This window comes from Camelina sativa, chromosome 20, assembly GCF_000633955.1.
Source record: "Camelina sativa cultivar DH55 chromosome 20, Cs, whole genome shotgun sequence".
In the NCBI taxonomy this organism is placed as follows: domain Eukaryota; kingdom Viridiplantae; phylum Streptophyta; class Magnoliopsida; order Brassicales; family Brassicaceae; genus Camelina; species Camelina sativa.
Genome location: NC_025704.1, coordinates 9,878,006 through 9,889,265, shown reverse-complemented (window position 1 = coordinate 9,889,265; position 11,260 = coordinate 9,878,006). Strand labels below are relative to the sequence as shown.

The 11,260-nt window shown below is 34.3% G+C and overlaps 1 protein-coding gene and 1 pseudogene across 1 annotated transcript; both read right to left on the bottom strand.

The window, feature by feature from the left end:
* Positions 1–2,024, bottom strand: part of LOC104770259 — an 11,402-nt pseudogene extending 9,378 nt beyond the window's left edge.
* On the bottom strand, positions 7,018–7,466 carry LOC104772371 (pumilio homolog 15-like). The gene has a single exon (XM_010496999.1). The coding sequence runs from the start codon at positions 7,441–7,443 to the stop codon at positions 7,018–7,020; it is 426 nt and encodes a 141-aa protein (XP_010495301.1). The 5' UTR covers positions 7,444–7,466.

Sequence of the window (11,260 nt, the reverse complement as noted above, 5' to 3'; positions counted from 1 at the left end):
CACAAGTGAGAACCAAACAGGACCATTTCTGCTCTCCTGTTTTGCACCTGACTCATCTGGCTGTGGCAAATTTCTTGAATCACCAAAAGTGGTTGCAGACCTTTTGCGTCGAGTCCTACGCAGTCTTTTAGGAGTAGCTGTTTCTGATGTTGTGGGATCACCATTGTTACTCTTCTCATCCTCACCTTTACATTTGCTTTTCTGATCCTTAGTTTTGGTTTGATTGCGAGATGCAAGTGCCTGCTCAGATTTTGAGCCTGACCCTTGAGAAGCAGAAGACTTCGGGGGTTTTGTCCTATTTGCCACTTCAACCAGAAAGTTTAAAGGTTTCCAATCCAGTTTGGAATCCCAGGGTTCATCCCCATCCTTGTTTTCTTTATTGGAGAAGGACTCTTTACGTGACTGCACAAAAAAAAAAAAAAGCAAACTTAAATGATGGACTACTTTTACAACAAAAGAAATATGTAATCAAAGCTTGTCAGATATGAAATGACACCAATACGAGAAAATAGAGCATTGCCGGGATCACCTTCTTTAACTGCCTTATATTAGTGTCGGGTGAACTTATGCCCTCTAGAAGCTCATCCCCAAAAGATTCTTCTTTCTTCACACTTCTCTCAGCCAAAGAACCATTACGCAACTCTTTCCTTGTTGCCGCTTTAGTTCTTTTTCCTGTTGTTCCACCTTGTGCTGACACCCTAGGCGTGCTTACAACCAAAGACGATATAGATCTCTCCTTCCTCTTGCCGGTAAGGCGGTAAGGACACCATTTCAGGAGCTTTCACCTTTTTCCGTTTCAGAGGAAATATTTTGGCTCTCAAGTCTTGCAAATTGTGGTCAGGCCTAAAACCATGGATAAAAAAGTGGCTTCTCTAACATAGATNTTTTACATAGATTCTACAAATCTCCCATCAATACAGAACGAGTAAGAAAAAGGAAAATACAAATGAGATCCCATACATATCCTATTTTAAATTCTCCTACAACATTCCATAAATGATTTTTCTAGGGGGGGGATACCATTTACACGAGGAAACACACACAATTTCTCATAAATTGTAAAAGGGCTACAAGATGTGGTATTACCAGACCACATGATTATAAGTGAACAAGATTCAGTAATTCATCTCACCAACAAGTCTATGAATAGGGGGGAATAAGGAGCAAACAAAATTTATGACTGCTAAACAAAACTAAACAGGGTTTTTTTATGAGAAACGGTGGAGCTGAAACATAGAACTAAGATTAGCTTTACCTCAGCTTCTCCAATGGGGTGCCACCGAGGTCAATATTGCATACAGAACAACTCTCTATCTCATCCTCTGTGATTTTCTCATAGATGCATTTCCTGCAAATTAACTGCAATAGGAAATTTAACCTTGCAAGTTATTTCATTACAGTAGAGATAAGCAACTTATTAAGAACATGATTTGTATTAAATGTGACCAAATATCATGAATTGGTATAAGAAACACATAATTTGTGAGATGCATTCATAATCTATGACTCCCCTCCACCACATACACTTGGGATAAAACTAACAAGTATGCCCCCTACATAATCAATTTAACAACTCTCACATCACACAGTATATTACCATATCCTTCCCAAACATGTCTCACGTGTATCACAAAACTGAGCTCAGGCATGCCCTCATCGTCTCCGTCTTCACCTTACTCACCATCTCCTCCTTCTCCTCTTTCTATCTATTGGGTTTAATCACTCGCACGTTGCTATATCCCCTCCCCCCAAAGCTACATGTTGACGAAAACGGCGAAGATGTGTTCGTCTATCTCTCAATCGTTTGGTCGCTGGTGATGATCTTCGGAATAAATGATACGGTAAGAGAGAGAGAGATTGGAGAATTTGAGGTATGATTCGGACAAGAAGAGAAGAAGAGGCCGTCGTCGTCGTCTATTAAAATTTAAGAGACGAGAGATGTGAGTATGTGACACTTTATTTTATTGGAACAAGGGTTTTGTTTGTGTGTGTTCTGTCTATTCTCGTCGACAATAAAAACGAGTGCTGGAAGACGTTCTTTTTATTTTTTTCTGCTCCTTTTTTTTTTTCTTTGTGTTATTTATTGGAAAATACTAGGTCAAAATATTACTATTTATTTCTTTCTTTTTTTGGTTAATTTATTTAGGAAAAAATATATATTTGTAAAACTGTTGAATGACACAGATTTATTTATTTATTCGGGTGAGAAGTTCTTATCTTATCCAGGTTTTGAAAAAAATAATGATGGTAACATTTTGTTTTTTCTAAATATTCCTTATGAGAAAAAAAGAAAGAATAAAATATTCCAGCGTGGGTATGAATCTGGCTTACATCTACTAATGAGTGTAACATGCGAATCAGCGGCCAAAAGATAAAAAATACTTGTATTGAGGACGAGATATCTCTAGGTAACGTCGCGGGATGACCGGATGAGGGTCTTTTCTAATGAGTCTCTTGCATAGTTTATGTACTCATTCATCTGTTCAATCGACGCGTCAATGAAGTGTTAAGGGTATATTAATATTCACACCACGATTTCTAGTAGCATAGCCATAGAGTAATGGAAATAAATTTTGAAGAAACAGAGGACATATATATACGAGATTGTATTTTCGTATGTGGCATACTAATTGATTAATCTAACCTCAATAAAATCAGTCTAACATTCTCTTTCGACCCTAATAAAGTAAACACTCTATACATACTTACATTATCATATCATATCCTTCGATTACGATATTAGAAAATAAAACATAAACATACCGTTCTTCATGTTGCACGGATCCCTCATACTAAATCATCTTTCCATTATTTTTTTTTCTCTCTTGAACCATCTTTATTGTGCTAGAAACCGACTTTAATGTACATCCGATGTTATGAGACTCGTTCAGCTGTCTTTTTCCTATCATATATATTTTACTTAGTAGTGCTTTGACTGGAAGTTAATCAAAAATCTCGTGACAGGATGAAAAATACATCAACTAGCTAGGTTTTTTTGATAACTTAAACATTGCGCATTTAGGTATATATATTACTAGATAAAGACCCGTCCGATGTGCGGGTTTAAAGTTTTGTAAATAAAATAAAATTTAATAATAATATATTAAAATTTGTTGTATATTATTTATAAATTTTATTTTTGCTATAATATACTGATTTATATCCATTTACAAATCTTTTATGTACGTTACCATTAAAAATGTATTTTTTTACACCTAAATAAACTCGATGTTACATATATATTCTTTATCACCACCTAGAAAAATATATGTATGAACACATTAAGTCAACTATTATGTCTTTTTACTTTTACTTTTGCATAATTTTTTTAATTAATAAAATTATTGGCTCAAAAGCATTTCGAATAAGAAATATATTACATAGTATACTAATCAATGATGTATCATCACAATAGTGTATGACTAACCATGGAGAGAATCTCGGCTCCGCCTTCCTCCCATATGGAGAGAATCTTGCGTCCAACCTCCTCCACCATGGAGAAAACCTTGACTCCACCTTCCTCTCTTGGGGAGATAACCTTGCGTCCAGTCTTCTCCACCTTCCTCCCTTGGGGAGATAACCTTGCGTCCAACCTTCTCCACCATAAAGAGAATCTTGGCTCTGCCCTCCCATGTGTGGAGAGAACATGTTTACTTCTTTTAGTTATCTCAAAATGGTTTGCTCCAACAACCAATGAAACTAAAGACCATTTTCTAACGTCACAAAATCTTTTTAAAGTAACTAATGTTAAATTTCCAATATATTCGTGGAAGTGTCTTTGACACACCATGATGTAGCTCAAAAAATATTTTGAATAAAAAATATATTATATAGTATACTAATCAATGATGTATCATCACAATAATGTATGATCACCATGGAGAAAACCTCGGCTTCGCCCTTCTCCCTTATGGAGAGAACCTTGCGTCCAACCTCCTCCACCATGGAGAGAACCTTGGCTTCACCTTACTCCCTTGGGGAGATAACCTTGCGTCCAACTTCCTCCACCTTCCTTCCTTGGGGAGATAACCGTGTGTCCAACCCTCTCCACCATAGAGAGAACCTTGGCTCTGCCCTCCTCCTGTGTGGAGATAACTATTTACGTCTTTTTGCTATCTCAAAATGGCTTGCTCCGACAACCAATGAAAGTGAAAACATTTTTCTAACGTCACAAAATCTTTTGATAGTAACTAATGTTGAATTTCTCAATGTATTCGTGGAAGTGTCTATGACACACCATGATGTAGCCTCTGTCTCTCTAACGCCCCAACCGCCACCTTGCTTAGTGAACCCATGTCTACTCTCAGTCTATGGGCCCACCTTCCTAAGTGGGCCCTACATCTATTCCCGGCCCGTGGATCCACCCATATTCAATGGCCGGTTTGTTACGTTTGGGAGGTTTTAAAAACTTATTTACCGACCCTACAAATCAACAATTGATCCTTTCCTATGTTTACCTCGCCCGCACAGTTCGGACAATCACTTCCAGGAAAGTTATCCATCATGAAGTTCTCTCAGGACCCTCGACAGAAAAATAAGTACATTTTGGTGACATAGGTGGTCAAATCAATTCTTTTAAACCTTTCCCCAAACCAGGGTGTCACAGTCTTCGAACTCCTATGGATCTATCAACAACGATTTATGTTTTTTTCCAATCTATTTATCTATGTTTGTTGTAAGTTTGTGTTATATTAGCCTATTATATCCATTCATTAGGTGGATAAGCTTCTACTCGTTATTTCCCTTTGGGATAAAATGAATAATGGTAACAATTATGTTTGCAAAAAAAAAGAGTTTATGACCAACCAATAAAAGTTAAGAAATTAGAAGAAAATTAATTTGACATAGATAATAGAAAATTATAAGCATGGTAATAAATGAATCCCAAATAATTCAAAGATAGAAATATAAATTAAAAAAACAATAGAAATTTACTACAACAAAATTTTAAAATATAGTATTAGGAAACGAATACGCATATATTAATCTTTTTTTCGGGTCAACATGTTAATCTTACCTATTCCCAATTGAAAAGGAGAAAGTAGGAGAAAATTTTGGTTTTAAATAATAAGAAAAACTTACCTTCCCATTAAAATTTTTTCCCAATTAAACGATGTTGAAACTAGTGTTTTTGAATAAATTATTTTGTTAGATGAAAAATATGAGACGATTAATGTTTATATAGAAGTGAGTATTTTCAAAATTTAGAATTAATAATTAACTGTATATTTTCCTTAATCCATATTTCTTTTTTTTTTTGTTGAATTAATAACTTAAAATTAAAAATAAGTAAATAATATTATAATTTCAAATTTTATAAAATATATATATATATAATCTCCTTATAATTATTTTTAAAAACTTTCTAATCTTTTATAATTTTCGTAATTTTTGATATTATCTTTTTATATTATTAACTTTTTTTAAAACAAATATTTTGTTTTTGGTTTTAATCAAATTCCTTCTATTAAATATTAACTTTTACACCTGTCAAAATTCATATTGATAACTTAACCCATGTCAAAATCTTGTTAATGACTAACTTTCAAAATTCAACTATATATAATAAGATAGTTACAAAAACACATACGTTAATCTTACATACTCATATCTTATATATATTACAATAGCATTCTTTTTGAATAAATTATTTGATTGGTGAAAAAAATATGAGACGATTTATTATTATTTTTTCTACTTCAACAATCTCTTTCTTTTTGTAAATGTGAGTATTTATATTTTTTTAAACAGTAATTAATTGTATAATTTTCACAATCAATTATTTATCTTATAAAAAAAGTAATCTTTATTCTTGTAAAATTAGCAACTTAAACTTAAAATAAGTAAACAATATTATAATTTCGAATTTTATGATATATATATATATATATAATTTTCTTATAATGATTTTGTCTAAATTTTAAAGCTGTTTAAATTTATAATTTTCTTACAAAGGTTTTTTTTCTTTAAAATATTTTAAATAAAATTAGGTTTTTTCTCTATTTTAATTTAATATAAAATCCTTTTATGGTAGGTTTTCAACTTTTACATTTTTATTTTTAAAATTTTTATAAATTTAAAATTGACGCGTGTCTACATCTGAATGATAAAATTGACACGTGTCACGATCCTAGTAATAAGTAATTTTGACATCAAGCTTTATATAATAAGATTATATAAAAGTTGGTTTCCAGAGTTAGCCATTAACATGATTATGACACATATCAATTGTATCAATAAGATGTTGACACGTGTCAATTGTATCAATAAGATGTTGACACATGTCAATTGTATCAATTCTAACATTACAGAAAATTTTTTTGTAATAAAATAATGTAAAAGTTCTAAACCGATCATAAAAAAGAAATCAATATAAGAAGAAAAAAAAATTTATATACTAATAAGAAAACATGAAAAATAATTTTAAATTTATTAAATTATTAACCTAATTTTGTGAGAATTTTTTTTTTGTAAAAATATTAATTCAGAAAATATTTAAATTTCTTATTTATATATTAAGAGAATATATATTTTGTGTATTTTGATTTCTTATTGTTTTTGAGCTACTTGAGATTGTGAGATAAATTGTTTTGTTTCTCAAAATCTATTAAATATTCAAGGGTTCTATAAGAAAATGAATGGTTAGATCTATGAATATTCATACAGAGTATATATATATATTGAGATGAGGGTTAAGCATGTTAAATTAATTAAATATCATATATGTATTTTCTCTTATATTTTTGATTAAAGTATAATATTATGAATTTCTATTTTTTTTTATCTAAAATAAATAAAAAAAACCAATTCAGCAGGTTAATAATAATTTTGAGAAATACCATTTTTTGTGTATTCCTTTTTAAAAATGTCTTATTCATCTATCAATTATCAAAAATACCTCTTATTAAACCTAAAAAATTATGATGTTTTATAAGGTTTATAAGGTACTTGAGATCAAGATATATTTATTTATTTATTTTTATTCCAAATCATAATACAACCCTTTTTGCAAGATATCTATTTTTTTTTGTTAATCCAATCATATACTTTATGCGGATTAACTGGGTGCGGAACAAAATGACCATCTTTATCTCGTTTCTCTAAATAAATTCCATCTTCTCTTGCTCTCCAATCCCATAGGCCTCCGATTTTTTTAATATTAATAATCTTGAATGCTGTAAAATTCTGATAGTGTTTATAGTTTGGTCCTTGTTTCAAAGTACACATAAAACGAGTTGTACCTAAAAAATTAATGTCAAAATAATATGAATAATGATGTCCAATTGGTATTATTTTTGGACCAATAACATTATCTTTGGAATAACATCTCATCCAAAGTTTTTTGTTGAATTTAAGTTCGTTCGCAATCCTGACTCCACCGCCTGATACATGGTTAAGCAAGCAAAGAGTTAAAACAAATAGAAAGACAACAAAGTTTTTCATTTTTTCTCTAGGTAAATGTTTAGAATTTTAATTTTTTTTTTGTTAACTTGGTTTTTGTGTAGCTGGTAATTTATATAGCCACATATGTATAACTATGGTTGGAACAAGATTTTTTTCAGTATTAGTTTCTAAGTTTTAACATATATGATATATATATATATATATATATTAAATGGCATAATATCTTCCATAATTAGTTTATATTTGTAAATGTATCTTAAAATAATCATATTTGGTATCTGTAAACCTATTAAAACTAAATTTTGAAATAAAAAGGATAAATCAATTAACGCAATACCAAATACTCCTCTAGAAAGATAAGAAGTATATAGAGCTGTGTGTATAGCTAAATTTTCAGAGATTAATTTGTAAAACAATATCAGTGACTTATTGAAACAACTCATCCTTTTTTTTTTCCTTTTTAACATGATAATTAACTAGTCTTTATATATGACTAGATAAGGATCCACCCGATGTACACGTTTAAAGTTTTGTAAATAAAATTAAATTTAATGAAAATATATTAAAATTTATTTTACATTAAATTTTATAAATATGTTTTTGCTATAATACACTTATTTATATCCATATACAAATCTTTTATGTATGTTACTATTAAAAGTGTATGTTTTACACCTATGTATATTGTGTTACAAATATATTATTTACCATCACCTAGAAAATGTCTATATGAACAAATTAAGCCAACTATTATATGTCTCTTTACTTTCACTTTTGCATAGTTTCTTTAATCAATTAAATTTTTGGTTCAAAAAACATTTTGAATAAAAAATAAATTACATCACAATAGTGTATGACTAACCATGGAGAGAACCTCGGTTATGCACTCCTTCCTTATGGAGAGAACCTTGCGTCCAACCTCCTCCACCATGGAACCTTTGCTCTGCCTTCCTTCCTTGGGGAGATAACCTTGCGTCCAACCTCCTCTACCATAGAGAGAACCTCGGCTCTGCCCTCCTCATGTGTGGAGAGAACATGTTCACGTCTTTTACCTAACTCAAAATGGCTTGCTCCAGCAACAAATGAAACTAAAGATCCTTTTCTAACGTCAATAAATCTTTTGATAGTAACTAATGTTAAATTTCTCAATGTATTTCATGAAAGTTTTTTTGACACACCATGATGTAGGCTCTGTCTCCAAGCTCCTATGGATCTATCAACAACGATTTATATTTTTTCAATCTGTCTATGTTTGTTGTAGGCTTGTGTTTGATTAGTGTGACAACCCGTCCGTGGACCCCACTAGCCTCACTGCTAGTTGTCCCCATAGGCTGGCCCTGCAGGGCATCGATCCTAACCCATCACTGTGGAAATCCACATCCACCAGTAGGTTATTGGTGCATCAGGCGTTCCTTGAACCCTGGTCCCTCACCCTTTAACAACCTTCCCACAGACAAGTTGTCACCAATTGACATGTTGTTACAATAAAAATCGATTTTTATGTGACTACCCGTCCGTGGACCCCACTAGCCTCACTGCTAGTTGTCCCCATAGGCTGGCCCTGCAGGGCATCGATCCTAACTCATCACTGTGGAAATCCACATCCACCAGTAGGTTATTGGTGCATCAGGCGTTCCTCGAACCCTGATCCCTCACCCTTTAACAACCTTCCCACAGACAAGTTGTCACCAATTGAGCTGCAGATCAATTGGAGAAAGCTTGTCCTGTGGGAAGGTTGTTAAAGGGTGAGGACCAGGGTTCGAGGAACGCCTGGCGCACCAATAACCTACTGGTGGATGTGGATTTCCACAGTGATGAGTTAGGATCGATGCCCTGCAGGCCCAGCTTGGGGTCCGTTTGGGCGGTTAGCAGTGAGGCTAGCGGGCTAGCAGTGAGGCTAGTGGGGTCCACGGGACGGGTTGTTACAATAAAAATGAAAGGACCAACCTTTTTTTTTATAATAAATAATAAATAATATATATATAAATAAACTACAACTAGTGGTCCCATATCCACTAGCCACCTAACCATATTCACAATCAACAGCGGAATAACATAAATCAATATCCAATAATAAACCAATAATAACCAATAACAATCTGATATTATAGCAAAGGCAATATCCCAATACCAAACAACAAGAAACATGAAACCAGCAACCTAGCAATGTTTCTAATGACTCAACTCTAGCAACCTAGCAATGCCAGACAACATCCAATCGAGTCCCTAGAACATCCTCCTCTTCATTGCCTTGATTCCACGATCACACTTTGCCTTTACCTGCACCACAAACACAAATTGAGATGCATGAGTATTTGATAAACACTCAGTGAGGCAATCCTCCCATCTACTGGGCTATACACACAAGCAACAATGATTCCAAAGTTCCAAAACAAGCAACAAACAAACACACAAACCAGGAAATCAAACATCGTCTCGCTGGAAGGGAGGTGTCGACCGACACCAGCCTAGTGTCGACCGACACTGGCTCAATGGTGTCGACCGACACTACCCCACAGTGTCGATCGATGCCCAATTTGCTGGTGTCGACCGACACCAAGTGGTATCGATCGACACTCCCTCTGCAACTGCGATCCGCGCGAAGTCGAGAGTCGAATCTCGCTCCCAAATCTCCTCCAAAACGCCCAATACTCAATACCCAAGCCTTATACCTCTTTAGGAACCTGTATCAACCAATCCCAGCAAGAAAAACACACAAACAAGCAACAACAAGCAAGAACAAAGGAATCAAAGGCTTAGATTAGCCATGGTCATGCACTCACCTTCTAAAATGAAAATGAACCGTTAACTATCAAATCCCTCTGGTGAAAAGCTATTCCTAGGCGTCACGAAGCTTCCCAAAACATTTTAGCACGATCAGATCTCAGATGAAACCGCAATCGATTCCAAAACTCCCGCTGGTCTCAATCCGTGACTGAGAAGAAACACCCCACGAAACTGCCGATATCTCCTAGAATATTAACCCAAATTCACTTCTGTAAAAAGGAGAGTGTACGAAAATCTCTTAGTTACAACCCTACCAAAAATCAATACCTTTAAAAACGATTTGAGTATACAGATTCTCCTTCTCCCAAACCCTGACGATTCTGTTCCTTTTTGCTTTGAACACCAAAATCAAGTTTACTCTTCCTTCTCCTCTTTCTCTTTGTTTTCAGCGGCTAGGCAACAACAAAACACGACCTAGGTCGTTCTCCCACTTAAATATCACGGTTTAATGGTTTTCCCTAAACCAAACCGGTCCAAATCGATTAAAAACTCAATCTGGTCGAACCAGAAAATCAGTGGTGTCGACCGACACCCCCTTGGTGTCGATCGACACCCTCACCCAAAACACTCAAATTGGTTTGCGGGTGTTACAATTCTCCCCCACCAAACTGGATTCGTCCTCGAATCTCGAACAACCATCAGCCAAGGACTCCCGTGCAACCGTCTCCACGGCCCGCACTCCTCCGACTGATCTACAGAAGGTCACCTCTAGGCGATAGACTCACGCTTCAGGCATCATTTGAGGTCACCAGAGTGTGAGGCAAGTTTTGCAAGTCTCAAGCAGATGTTGACTACCACGCCGGTGTTAGCACTGCCTGAGCAGGACGAGCCTTATGTTGTGTATACAGACGCTTCTAGAGTGGGGTTGGGTTGTGTACTTATGCAGCAGGGGAAGATTATAGCCTATGCTTCGCGGCAGTTGCGGAAGCATGAAGCTAATTATCCTACTCATGATTTGGAGATGGCAGCAGTGATCTTTGCTCTTAAGATTTGGAGATCCTATCTGTATGGTGGGAAGGTACAGGTATTTACAGATCACAAGAGTCTGAAGTACATTTTTACTCAGCCT

Coding starts and splice junctions, on each gene's coding strand:
- LOC104772371 (XM_010496999.1), bottom strand. CDS start 7,443: ATGAAAAACTTTGTTGTCTTTCTATTTGTTTTAACTCTTTGCTTGCTT.